Source organism: Lissotriton vulgaris, chromosome 1_1 (assembly GCF_964263255.1).
Source record: "Lissotriton vulgaris chromosome 1_1, aLisVul1.2, whole genome shotgun sequence".
Lineage (NCBI taxonomy): Eukaryota > Metazoa > Chordata > Amphibia > Caudata > Salamandridae > Lissotriton > Lissotriton vulgaris.
In genome coordinates, this window is record NC_141685.1 from 1,482,844,385 (window position 1) to 1,482,859,266 (window position 14,882).

At 43.1% G+C, this 14,882-nt stretch overlaps 1 protein-coding gene across 1 annotated transcript in view; it reads left to right on the forward strand.

The window, feature by feature from the left end:
* The window catches only part of FBXL13 (F-box and leucine rich repeat protein 13), a 1,406,730-nt gene that overhangs the window by 168,510 nt on the left and 1,223,338 nt on the right, over window positions 1-14,882 (forward strand). Inside the window, exon 4 of the mRNA XM_086967348.1 lies at window positions 5,839-5,906. Coding sequence (XP_086823474.1) covers window positions 5,839-5,906 — 68 coding nt within the window. The remainder of the gene's footprint in view (window positions 1-5,838; window positions 5,907-14,882) is intronic.

A 14,882-nucleotide genomic window follows, 5' to 3' on the forward strand; every position in this document is an offset into this window, starting at 1 on the left:
TTTGGTCCAAATTTTCGGAGATCAATTGGACTCTTATATGCAAATCCCAGTGCAAGTATTATGGTTAATGGTGTGTGTACCCAGCCCTTTCTGATCACTAGGGGGACTAGACAGGGGTGTCCCCTGTCCCCTTTACTTTTTAACATATACATTGAGCCACTTGCACAATCTTTTAGGGACGATTCAAGAATTTCTTCATTTAAATTTGGCGGTTGGGAAAGGAAAGTAGGGCTATACGCCGATGATATTGTAATTTATACCAGTGATCCAGCAAATGCTTTTCCCATAGTGGTCGAAAAAGCCAAGGAATTTGGAGGTATTTCAGGCTACGACATTAACGCTGATAAGACCGAGTTAATGACTTGGAATATTGCCAATCCGGGTGTTGGGGTGACGCCCTCAACTCGCTCAATACGTTACCTTGGAGTTAAAATAACACAAGATATTGATGCCTTAGCAAAAACAAACCTAGACCTGGTCGCTAAAGAGTGTAGGGCCCTTTTGAGATCCTGGGTAGGTCTTAGATTATCAATTTTTGGGAGGGTTAACATCGTAAAGATGTCTATCCTTCCGAAACTGACTTTTATTTTTAACACAATTCCCATTGCATTTGACTCTAAGCAACTTCTTAAGTGCCAACAAGAAATACATTCTTTCATCTGGGGCTACAAAGCCACGAGGTTGGCTTGGAAAAAACTGAGGAGGAGGAGGGAAAAAGGTGGATTGGCCCTCCCAGATTTGCAGTACCATTCCTGGGCGTTTCAGCTTTCCCATTCAAGAATGCTTTTGAAGTCACCAGATCTTACTTCAAATGGGAAGCTATTTAAAGCTATGTTGGTAGGGGCAAACCTCCCATTGGATGGGTTTCTATTCAAGTTTGGAGAATGAAAGTTTTTCAAGAAGGTGAGGCTGAAGACTCTACTAACACAACTGAAGTCATGGGTACAAATTAAACGTAGAGTGGGGTTGGCGTACTACTCTAATCATGCACAAATTTGGGACTCTCCTGGGCTTCCACCGTGCCTGCAGGATTCTCTGGCAACCCCCCTAATTACCCATGGGCTTTCTAGGTGGGGTGACTTGCTATGTGGAGGCATCTTGATACCGTGGGAAGTTCTTAGGGAGAAAGTAGGGCCGACACTGTCAAGATTTAAATACACACAAATTAGCAGCTGGGCCAGAGAATTAATCAGGAAAGTCCCTAATATCGGGAAAATTAGTCCTCTAGAACAACAGCTAGTCGAAAAACAGATAGGAGGTAAGGAGGTAAGGAGGTGGCTTTTTGGTATTGGTCCATACAGGAAGAGATAGATGGGGACTTTCATCTCCCAATGGAGCTATGGGGTAGAGAAATTGCGGCATTGGATGAGGACAGGTGGATAGAATCCTTTACCCTTTTGTATAAATTGGTAAAACCCGCTTGGCTTAGACGAAACCATCTGTTTACTTTACATCGGGCATATCTCACCCCCTTACGTCTATCCAAATATCAAGAGGGGAAATGCTGTAATAAATGCCAACTGCCCTCAGCATCTGACATTCATATGTTCTGGGAATGCCCCCATATAGCTACCTACTGGATGGAGATCAAAGTAACTTTGGATTCAATTATTAAAACCAACATTTCCTTATCCTTACCATTTGTCATTCTTGGTTTCGACCAGAACATCACTGGGGCAGCACGGTCTTTTTTGTTTTACGCCATTCTGCTGGCAAGACGGCAGATATGCATGCACTGGGTGGACACCACCCCTCCCACTCACTCAGCATGGCTAACCTCATTATATGAAACCTCAAAGGTAGACTTGAAAAGATCATGTAGAGTCCAGAAACTCACATTTTTGAAACTTTTGACAGAGTGGACGTGAAGTCCTTTTGGGTTTTTTTTTTTTTTTAAAATTTATTTATTTTTTTCCCCCCCAAATATCCGATGATTAAGCCCATCTACTCAACAGTTCAGTATTGTGGTCTGCCCAGATTTCGACATCTATATACTGACTTTTCTGGCACGAAGTTGCCTTCAGACATCGTCACAAGATGTATGGTTGTTCCCACCAACTCATAAAATTCTCTGCCGAGTTGTGAAGCGGCTCAATCTCCAGGGCATTGCTCCCAAAGGCAGTGAGATGGTTGGGTGGTTCTCTCCGCATCTAAGGGACGTGTGTCGGGCAGATGAGGATAAAAAAAAAAAAAAATAAGGGTCACCTGTGGTAAGTGAACAACATCAATGGCAAAATTGTGGCACAGGCGAAGAGTATTTAAATTTTGGCATATATGGGCACCCATGACTAAATGCTGACCTAGGCACAATGGAGGTCATTTTGAGGGCATCCTGATCAAACTTTTAAAAACATGGAGTCAAATTCTGGAGAACGTAGGCTTCATTGGCTTGTTTATTTAATGAGTGGCCTTTCAGAGCCTACAACTTTTTTGAAACACAATGAGGTGCTTTACAATGCACTGCTTGAACCTGTTTTTTCAACATTTTCTTGAGGGGAGAAACCAAGCCCTTGTAGAAGAAATAGTGCTCACTTCATTTGTTTGCTTCCTTGTGGAATTCAGGATGACTATTTTGCCCCACCTGTATGAAGCTGGCTCGGTATTTACTATACCAAAGTAAGGTATAGTGTGCACAGATTCCAGTGGATCCCCAGCAGTATAGCAGAGGCTAAATTTGGTAAGTACTAACAGCTCTCTTTGTGGTAGTGTGGACGAGCAGTTAGGCTTATCCAGAGGATGTGTTAAGCATTTATTGCATTCACTCAATTAAGACTGAAGGCATACACTGAGAGACTGAATCCAGACCAATTAGGTAAGTATAAAAAACAGATATACTTAAGTTTTATTATCTAGAACCAAGCAGGTCTTTGGTACAGGTAGATAAAATATATTTTCAATCATAGAACATTTCAAGAAGTGCAGTTGGGAATGGATTGGCAATCGATACAGATTTTTATTGGTTCAAAAATCAGTTTAAATTACGCCGTAATTTCTTTGGATTACTTTCTCGTTACTTCTGGATTATATCTACTACTCGGGGTGATATGCCTAGATATCACACCCTAGACTTTGTCACCTACAGCTAAGTACAACAATTATCAGTTTAAAGCATAGTTACTTTATTCCCATACAAATCAGTTAGTTCAACACTTAGAACAAAAAAAACTTAGAACATTAGTTCCTGTGGGAGAAAAATGGTTATCGGTTTCACTGGTAAATACGCCACTTACAGGTATGACATTTGGGGGTTAGGACCAAGGTTCCCCAAGGTCCGGGTCGGCACTCAAATTGCACCACCAACGGCACTCGGGGGGCCAGGTTCTGGAGCCCATCATTAGCCAATGGGGCTAAGGGGGCCTTTGGTCAGGGTCTTTTTTCGTCAGGCCGCTTGCCTGTGGGAGCAAAGCTCCTAGGGCAGGGACCAGAACTGCAGGGGCCAACAATCAGCAGTGGAGCTACACCACCAGGTGCACAGAGGCAGCCGGATTCAGAGTGCCACGAAAACGTCGGGACCCTGTGGATTTCAATGGAGATCTACGGTTCGGTAAAGAGGCAGCCGGCTCAGTCGGAAGGCTTCCTGAAAGCGACCACCGACTGGAGAGGTAAGTTGGGATCCTGGGGGATGCCTGGACACTTTGGTTGGGTCACCCAAGGCCATGGGGCGTCGGGTGCAGGGTTGTCTTTAGGCATCAGGTTTTCTCCCCAACTCCAGTTTCGGTCAGATTGAGGCTGCAGGCGTTGGCTTGAAGCTTAGGGAAGGTCATGGATCAAAGGATCTCACTTCAGGATCGCTGATCAGACCTCCTCGTAGTGTTGGGCCACTCAAACTCAGGCCGAGGGCGTCGGTGCAGAATCGTGGAGCCACCTGGATCCGGATTCTGTGGTTGAGTCTTTGGTTGAGCAAATCCAGTACTCACGGGAGATAGAGTCTGTTAGATGAGTGCTGTTGGACCTGCCGGGTTTCTCACTGTAGGCAGATTGAATTCTAGATACAGGCCGGTAGGGCTGGGACCAAAGCAATAGGTGTCCTCTTTTTCCTGGGTCAGCAAGGCTCTTCGGTCCTTCATATTCCTTCCTCAAATCTGAGGAGGCAAGGTTCAGGGTTGGCCTAAAATACAAAATTTAGGAGCGTTAAGGGGTGTGCAGGATGGGAGCAATGTGTCTCTTCCTTGGGGTGGGTACACCCCCTATTATGCCCCCTTGAATGTGAGAGGGGCATGAGCCTCTTTTAATTGGTAGGGTCCTCTCATCTCCATTGCACAGACCCGTTCACACAGATACTCCCAAAGCCCCTTGGAAAGTGCTATATTAACTCATAAAGCTTAGGATCTACCAAGACCAAAGACGACAGAACATCTGACAAGGATTAGGCACTTTCTTTTATTGAACTCAACAAAATGGAAAATCTAACATCGAACGCAACTCCACTCTCATTTTTGCTGGCCATGGCCTGTCCAAGGATACACCCCTCTCGTCAGCCTCTATGGTCAAACCTGCAACGCAGACACATATGTCTGCAAATTAAATTGTTCCGTGTCCAAGTACCTGTGCTATAGGCAGACCATGGTACATTATGTGATGTTAGATTACAGTGCAACTCTTGAAGATTTTGGTAGTAGAGGTTCTGAGGAAGCTACCTCAAATGAAACATTATCCATTTGGATTGCTGATTTGACTTCAGTTATGTAGCAACACGCTTAAATGAAGCCTGGGACAGGCTGACCGCATGCTCATTTAAGCAGCTTGTGCTTTTGTGAATAACTTCACAGAGCTTTTATTTGTGGATTAGGACTGATGCCACACTTAGTATGCTTTGGTGTAAAATCTCTTCACCTAGCAAGTCTTTCCACACCGTCCTTTCAGGTGAATGTTTGGATTGGTAGAGCGAGGAGGATAGAAAATGTTTACTTAAATTGTGAAGCTCTAACAAAGAACATCGAAAGCATCTCCTGCATAGTAATAAGTGCATGCGTCATGCATCTACAAAATCATCCTTATCTGGAGGCGCTTATTTTTGACATATGCTTAAATAATGCCAACATTTAAGTTTAACCATGTAAGGATCCCAAGTCAAGGGGGTGAACTTGCATTGATTTAAGATCTAAATGTTTCTTGGTGTGCCCGTCTTCATATTGGGAAGAGATTTCAAAGGTAAGACTCAGCATTTGTATCACTCTGTATGTATTTTAACTATTTATGTGCTCTTCTCAAACTAATAAAATGTATTGAACTTTAAAAAAAAGCTAAGACTCAGCTAATACTCAGCTCGAAACCTTTCAAAGATTTGATGTTGAGCAAATCTAACTTCTCCATCTTTTGACAAAGCACCAGATTACAAATCACCTCAATTATAGTCTTACAGTTTTGGTGAGGTTATTGCAGTAATAATGGGTGGAGGACCTGCCCGGTGAGTGTGCTGTTCATCAAGTAAATGGTAGGAACTGCTTTTTTTACCAGTTTTTCTCTGCCAATGCTTGGGATTTGCAATTCGAGTACTTACTCGGCAGTCAGCCAAGTGTGGTCGTGGATGGTCTGTAAACAGATGAGTCGATAAGCACCAGGTCAGTTGCGTCATTTATGTCGACAATGTCGTATTTCAAAAACGCCTCTACCATCACGGATGAATCTGTAATGGAAAATGACTAATGTTGTGGGCACTTCAATTGATGTATTAAAGACTGTATGTACCATTGTACTTCTACTGGTGAAGTCATTTTTCCGACTGTGTACCCTCGAGTTCCAGCTGGCCAGTAGATGGAATGTAAATACAAATGATCAGAGTGTAATGGAGTGCTTTCATTCTTTTCTCTTGACTGACAGTTTGTTATTTTTTTGTAGCTGTCACCGGAGTTGTTTGACAAAGCTTATACGTTTTACAGCAATAACCTACAGAAAATGTGCTTTGAGTAAGTATCCGTTGGTTAATGTTGAAGTGTTTTTGTGTAAAAATCTCTTTTGTTCTGTTTTTAGATTTTTACTATGCAGGTAACATACTTTAGGAATTATTATACGTTCTGTCTGGTTTGGCTTTGCTTGTTTGTCCTGCAATGAGATTGGTTCGACCTGTTATGGGTTATTCAATAGTACAAATATTTTACTAGCGTTTTGTTCACCCTGAGTTCAAAGCACAGTGGTGGAGCAACATTCCGTTGAAAACAGAAAGTAGTATGTTGTGTCCAAGGATGACAGGAGAAGAAAGTAAACTTAAGGATTTAAGTTTATTTATGAACAACAAGTACAGCACCAGATCAGTCAGAGTGCTCATCCTAGAAGCATCAGTCTTCAACTGAAGATCAGAGACTTAACATTCTAAAATAACCTAGCAACCTAGGCACTAGGATACAGCAGTATAATGGAGAACATACAATGAAGAGAATAACAGAGAAAACCTAGGAAATAAGAAAACATAGGAAATAACACAGTAGTCTATGCAACACTATGCACCTTGAACTGTGACCTCTAAGCACTAGCAGTAATGAAGTTCCCCTCTCCTTGCGCACTCTCCAAGTAAGGCCCAGCTCAGTGTTTTTACACAGGTCGAGCTGCACAAAGTATGCCTTGTCATTTCTCTGTGCTGTGACTTGCTTTGTTAATGGCACGGGTACAGTCACTGTAGCATTCTTGAATAAGTTGACAGGAGATTAAAGGTGATTCAAGAGCGTAGTTTATTCGCCTCATCCATGAACAGCTTCTGGAAGTAACTGACACAAATATGACTAACATTCCTATTCTAAGAGTCATGAAAACATTCCTATTCTAAGAATGGAAAGCAGGAGAAGGAAAGCATTCTTAAAGAGACAGGGTAAATACATATGAGTTACAACATCACACATCTCCCTTCTTTACAATAACTTAGCAAAATAGAAGAAGAAGAAAAGATAAAAATAAAAAGAACAGACAATAAAAGCGAGATCTACCTTGCTTACACATAATCTTTCATATACATGGGAGCACTGCGTAATCTCTGACTCCTCCCACGATTATCAGATGACAAATTGGAACAGGATGGAGAAGGATCAATAGTACCACAAAAGTTAGATTCAGAATCATCGTTAGCACGAGAGGTGTTCTCAGACTTAACCACCACAACACGACTTTTGTTCCAAATCCTCCCATCCTGTGTTTTAATTGCATTGCCAAAAACTTTAATGACAGGTCTAACATTAGTGTATTTTGACCAAGACCTTCTCCCTACAGGTGCCTTTATCTTCACAAGATCACCTACCTTTACCTCATGGAATTTCACACATTTAATTTTGTCAAAATATGTTTTCCTACAAGTTTGCTTCTCTATCTCTCTCTCTCTCCAAGCCCCAACACGATTATCAACAAACCCCTTCTTCAGGTTCATCCATCCTGGGCACCACATAGTGTTCGGAACTCTACCCCTGAACAGTTCAAAAGGAGATTTTCCAGTGGTTGAATGAGGGGAGCAACGATATGCATCAATTCTTTCCCTCAGTGCCTCCTTCCAATTCAAGCCACTAGCTCTAGCAAGCTGAATGCACTCCTTTAAGGTACGGTTGACCCTCTCAACGGCACCATTTGTCTCAGGATGGTATAAAGATGAACGTTTATGTATTATCCCACACTTGTTAAGATAATCCTCAAACATGGTAGAGCAAAATTGCGGACCATTGTCTGATAAGATGCTATTGGGAAAACTTTCTCTCATAAATATATCAGATACAATTTTTATAATAGAACAGGACGTAATGTCACTTACTGCAGTTACCTCTATCCGACGTGAATATAAATCAATCAAGACAATCAAGAAAGGTGTATCAGATACACCTGTGAGGGGACCCAAAATGTCAATGGCTAATTCATCCCAAGGATGATTGGGCAAATCTCTACATACCATAGGCATTTGCCTGACTTTTAGAATCGTGTCACTTGCACAGCATTCAACACAGTCTCTAACCATACGCTCTATCTCTAAATCCATCCCAGGCCACCAGAATTGAGTACGTATCATCTCCTTGGTTTTCACAATGCCTAAGTGACCGGAGTGTGCATGTAACAACAACCTTTTCCTTAAAGAAGAGGGAGGAATAAGTCTTAAACCACGAGTTAACATTTCATCAGAAATGGATAACTCCTGAGAGACTAACGACCAAGGTTTGTCTAGACGTTTATTGTCTTTCAAAAATGACATTACTCTAACCAACTCTTCATCTTTCGATAATTCCTCTTTCCACTCATCCTTTCCTACTACCCCCTCTGTAACCTCACAGACATTGAGATAGTCATCTTCATCAATGTAGTCTTCGTCACAACATAAATTATCACCTTTCACTAATCTAGAAAAACAATCTGCAGCCTTGTTTGACACACCAGGTAAATATTGTACCTCAAAGTCAAATTCCTGCAAGGATATTATCCACCTTCTAATCCTTGAAGAGATAGAATCTAAACCCTTTTTACAGAAAACTTCTTTTAATGGTTTGTGATCAGATTTGACAATGAATCTAGTCCCCCACACCAAATTTTTTAATTTCTTAAGAGCCCAAAATATTGCCAAAGATTCCTTTTCAATAACGGAATAATTTAGTTCCGGACCACGGAGACACCTGGATGCGCAGGCAATTAGTGAATCATGGCCATTTTTATTCTGTACCAAAACCGCTCCTAATCCCTTATCACTAGCATCTGTGAATATATACGTGGGTAAACCAGGAACAAACGCCTGTAGGCAAGGAGCTTTCTTTAATTCCTCCTTTATACCCTCAAATTCTTTTTTACACTCCTCTGACCAGACAAATGTGACACTTTTCCCAGTGAGTCTCCTCATACTCTTTGTTTTATCAGCAAAATGTACAATGAATTTCCCATAAAATTCTACCATCACGAGGAAGGATAATAATTCATCTCTATTGACTGGTTCAGCCATGTTATCAATAGAAACAACCAAGTCTGACTTAGGAAAAACACCTTCACTCTTAATGCAGTGACCAAGATAATTCACTTCCTCCAATCCAAATTTGCATTTTTCCTTCTTGAGTGATAAACCAGAGTCAGACAACCTTTTCAGCACATCACATACACGTTCATTGTGTTCTTGCATGTTAGACCCATATATCAAAAGATCATCCTGGTAGCATTTTACTCCTTTCAACCCTTTAAGAATATGTGTCATGATTCTCTGAAATACAGAGGCCGCTGAAATTAATCCAAAAGGCATTCTTTTAAATTTAAAGGTACCCATGGGTGTTATAAAGGCGGTTAAATCTTGACAAGAGATATCCAATTCAACCTGGTGGTAGGCTGATGCCAAATCCAGGGTGGTAAAGTATCTGGCACCCTCTAATGTACCAACGATCTCGTCTATATTAGGTAAGGGAAATCTGTCTACTACCACCTCCTTATTTAACGCTCTTAAATCAATACATAAACGAATCTCCCCAGTAGGCTTTTTCGCTACTACAATAGGAGCCAACTGTAGGAGAGTAGGGTCTGCAATCCTATGATCACCCAGATTTTTTGCTTTTGTTTCACTGGTTTACGACTTTCTCTGGCTGTGGGCCTGCCAATCAGACCCACAGCCTGGCTGTTCTCTTTCTAAATTACGATATGTACCCTAGGTGCATTTACCAATTGGTACTGGGCCACCTTATCAGACCCCGTAACGCAGGGCATAGGTGTACCCAGGGCCGCCAGGGGCTGCAGCATGTATTATGCCACCCCTGGCTGGCCTCCTAAATTTGACACAACTGGCTGCATGACAGCTGGGGCAAAGTCGTGTAATCACCCTTTGCTTTAGGTATAGTAGCTCTATGTCTAACCATACAATGGACACCCGAGTTCCTATCAGTCACTCCTATGGCAGGCCTTGACAATCCTGAAGGCAGAGTGCGTGGGCTCGTGTGAACTAGGTTCTGGCCCGAGCCGAGCCCGGTTGCAGCTTGCGGAATCAAGACCCAATGGCTGTTCCATGATAACGCGTACCACATCGGTAACTTCGGTGTCGCGTTATCAAGGCATGTCGAGTAAGGTGTCATACGAATCGGGATGCTGCCCTCTCACCAATTCTGGCGACGAGGTTAGCATTCCGCCCTTCTAGAGGGACACGACATGTACGTAACTGTGAACCCCGGTTAAAGTTAACTAAAGCCTCAGCTCCACAAAATGGATGCTGCCACCACAGACACGAGTCTGACCTCCTGCTGCTGGGAGTCCTTCCAGCGAGGAGAGCTTGGACAAAGGATTTCCTGTCGAGGGCGGTGTTCGCACCGTCCCAGACAGGGTTTGTGTATTCTGGGTAGGTAGGGCTTTTGCGAGAAGGTGACTGCGGAGTGGCACCCCGGTGCTCACTACGCATCTGCCGGTCAGAACCAGTTCCAGGGGCGCCAGCCCTGGCCTGGGGAAAGTCCGGCAGGGGAGAGGGGTGTAACTACCCCCCTTCCTGGTCCCACCCTTAGGGCAGGACCTAGTCATGTACCCACCCCTTTCTTTAGGATAAAGACCGGAGCGGGGACCCTTCCAAATCAGATCATCTTTGAATCAAGAACTACTTTCTACGAAAGGACATTCGAGACTCTTCTCAAGATTTCTCCCTTGTGACTAAGGAGTAGTCACCCTGCATCAGCGGGCACCATCTAAGAACTCTGCGGTTTGCTGTAAGTCCTTCCTCAAGGAATCCGACGGCCCAGCTCAACGAGAACCGGCTTCCCTGGCACCTCTGACCTCTACCCACGTCATCAGCTCAGCTGTGATCTGTGGGTGCGACGAGACCTCGAGGGACCGGCCATCATCAAAACCTGCACGCTTTCTTAACCAGCACGACCATCGAAGTAATTCTCTGGTGAGTGCTCTGGGGTCCGAGAAGCCCCGACCCTGAGCCGCTCCAGCACCGAAGTGCAGTCTCCCAGCATCTCCACGATCTGCGTGGGGCCCTTCTGCTCGCTGCTCAGCACGTTGTCTGGTCACTAGCCGCTGGCTTGTGCCCTTCTGTGACGACATCCGACAATCAACACTGCTGGTCTGGTTGCTCCAGACTGGCCCTTGCTTCCATCTTGCGAGAAGCACCCCGGGCCCTCCTGGTCCACTCAATACGCCATCTTAGGCCCACCACGTGGCCCTGAGATCTGCCAAGGCTTGTTGCCCCATCCTGGGCCCAGCGACGCCGACAGCATCATCCTTCGTGGGACAGCTCGCACCTCCACCGTGGTCGCCGACAACGCCTCCTGGTCCGTGAGACTGCAGAGCCTAGCGTCGCCCACTCACCTGGTCGAGGTGACGGCCAACCGGTGCCTTCCTGGTACCCTCTGACTACTGGCTAGTAGTACGAACTTGGTCCCCTCTGCTTTCAGGTATCATCAATCTCTGATCCAGGCTTGGATCTCTACGAACTATTCATCACTGGTCGCCGGCCAGCAACTCCTTTTCTTCCGGCTCCTGGCTCGTCAGCGAAGACCCCGACGCCTGTAAGACTTGTGCAGCCGCAGCCCTCGTGGCTAGGTAACTCGGCATTTCGGTGCCTGCATAGCCTCTTTACTCTAGGGTCCCGAGTCCCTCGCTTCCGACTTGCCTTATCGGGTCCGCCCGAGACCTTAAACTTTCCGTGTCCTCGGACACTTGTTTTAATTGTGCACTTGAAGTATTTTCCTAAGAGATTTGGTTTGTGCTTAGTACCCTGTCCTCATAAAGAGTCCAGGGCTGTTGTGAATCTTAATAAATATCCTGTTTATTTTCATAACACTTGTGTGGTGTCCTTTCACTGGGTGTTCAAGGAGTACATGTGTGGTAAACAGCTGGCTTAACGCGCCCTCTCGAGTCTTTAGCCTTAGACTGCTCGTATCCACGCTACTAGGATAGCTGGTCTATAGGTTGACTTACAACCAAACACCATAAGGGTCGTTGGAACGATACATAGCGGTCGCTAGAATAGCGAACGTTGCATATCGGGCCAACTTCTCACACCAACCATTCTGTAGCTTCTACAGGTTCAATGATGTCATTTGCAATCAATTTTTCAATCTCTACCTGAACTTTTACCTGTTCTGCAAGTGGAATCCTTCTTACTTTTGCCATAATAGGGATTGCATTCTTCTTAAGCTTTATACAATGCTTGTAGCCTTTTAAACATCCTAGATTATCTTTAAATACTGCAGGAAATGTTTCTGCAAACATTTCAGACAAGTTTTCTATCTCTAATATTTTTACCTGAGGTGAGGCATTCGGATCAAGAGTAACACCAAGATCACGTTGATCCCTCCAGCTAATTAAGGCATCACCAAAATTTGTTACATAAATCTTTCCTGGAATGATTCGGCAGCCCAATTCCATTGTGGCCATGAAATATCCTAAAATCTTAATTGGTTTGCTGCCATATCCTAGGGGTAAAATATCACTCTTAAAAAGTTTTACATTTTTTCCAAAAGTCTTATGCATTAAATTTTCGTCAATCATAGTAATCTGAGAACATGAATCAAATTTAAATTCAATCATGGCATCATCCACTTTGACTAAATGCGTGGGATGTTCTAGATGACCACTACTGATCTGGAAAGTCACCGTCTTGACATGTGGTTGAGACCATCTCCTACTGGTATTATCCCTCTTGTTACCTTTTGTCCTACAACATTTTGAAAAATGACCCCTTCTTCCACATTCATTACAAATAGATTTCAATGCAGGACAGTTTGGTGAATTAGCTAGATGACCTGTATTACCACACCTGAAACAAGAAAATTTGTTAGACATGTTAAAACTTGGATTGAACCTATTCATCCCATTGTCACTTTTCCCACTGTCGACTTTTTCTTCCTTTTTCACTTGACAAACAACTTCTTCGACTTTGGATTCCGTTTTCTTCTCAGATTCCACTATCTTTTCTTTTTCTCCTTTTAGTTCATCTACACATTTCGTCATGTGTTCTACCTGCTTTGCTATTACCAGAACTTCCTCTAATGGTGGTTCATCCTTTAGCCATAGTTCTTTCCGAATATTATCATGAGCACATTTTAATACGAACTGATCCCTTATCCTTTCCTCCAACGTTTGACCAAACTTGCAGGAAGAAGCTAACTTTCTTAAAGCAGATACATAGTCTTCAACAGACTCATCTCTTTTTTGACCTCTTAATCCAAAATGATACCTTTCCATTATTGTGCTCAACCTAGGAAGGTAATGACGATCTAACTGTTCTATGGCTATTTCATATTCATTTAAGTTCCTCTGTTCTGCTGCAGTGAGTTCAGGTAAATGTTCCAGTACATCTTGGCCTTCTCCTCCTAAACAGTGTAATAATAAAGAGTGTTTTCTTTCTGCACTTAAGTTTGTGCCACACACCCTTGCATAGTTAGCAAATATTTTCTTCCATTTCTGCCATTTTACATTTGGTTCTCCTGGACTTATTAAAAAGAATGCAGGTTGTGTCACGTTTTGCATTTTTTTTCTTCTTTATTTTTTTTTTTACTCTTCCTTAAGAATTCTGCTTAAGTAACTAATTTTTATTAAAGTAATTGCTCTTTACACTGAGTATTGTCACATAACAATGTCCTATTAACTTCCAGTTTTTATTTAAACAATTGCTCTTTATACTGAGTATTGTCGTTTAACAATGGCCTGTTCACTTCCAGTATTCCTTCCTTTTTTTTTTGATTATGTCATAAAGGAGCTGATGATAAATATTGTACTCTTCAGCTCTTTCTTTGAACAATGCTTAGTTCCTTCTCGAATTAAAAAGAACAGAACGTTCAGCTGATGTTTTTTTCTTTGTCACTGCTTCATGCGTCAGTGAAACGCAAGGAAAGAATGAAGCGCAGCGTCAATTAGTGTCACAGCGTGAGCCATGAGTCACTGACACTCAGCGTGTGAGAAGGTGAAACGCACCACGTATTTTAAACTCACTCGCGTTCCAGCGCACGAGCAGCGCGAGCGTCTTTTAACTGTTCTTATGTACGAGCGCGTTAGTTATTTTCCCTTCTCTTTTTTTTTTTAAGTCCCTTATGATTAATTATCCTCCCGCTATCTCCTCACCGCACAAAGAGGTCTTCTCTTCGTTTCCGGTCTGCCGCTGGGAAGACAACGCTTCCTTTTTTCATTTATACCGCCGCTGGAGAGGAAAATCGATATAGGGACAGCTGCATGTTGAGGCGTGTCGAGGTAAGTTCGGATCGTCGCCAATATAAATGTAGTGTTCTTGAATAAGTTGACAGGAGATTAAAGGTGATTCAAGAGCGTAGTTTATTCGCCTCATCCATGAACAGCTTCTGGAAGTAACTGACACAAATATGACTAACATTCCTATTCTAAGAGTCATGAAAACATTCCTATTCTAAGAATGGAAAGCAGGAGAAGGAAAGCATTCTTAAAGAGACAGGGTAAATACATATGAGTTACAACATCACAGTCACATTAGCATAGGTATCGCTTTTTTTAAATTTCTCATATTGTCCCAAGAAGTGGGCACTTGTGATTGACACCAGCATCTCTACACGCGTCAGTCGGATCATGGGCCCGAGGTTTGTTTCAATTCTTGAAAGAAAGCAAACAAGAAAGATAATTGCTGCTTGGCAATGATTATACCACTCGCCAGATGCTCACTCACATCAACGGGGAGCAGAGGGGATCACACAAGTGTACAAGCCGTGCCAGGCACAAGTATAATGCACAAATCAGACACTTCCACTTGTGTTCCTAGACAGAGAATAGAGACTGTTGAGGTCTAGCCTGAGTATGTTCGTCCCTCTTTTATGTTGGTCTCCTGCCCTTAGGTGTGTTTAGTTTATTTCTGTTGTTTACCATACGTAAACTCAACCCAAGTAAGGGGAAGTTTATTTGCAAATCTTATAGCAAGTAACCCATTGCCTCGTATGGCTTGGCTTCTTTGCAGTAGCATGTACCCCATTGCCTCCTATGACCTGGTTTCTTTGCAG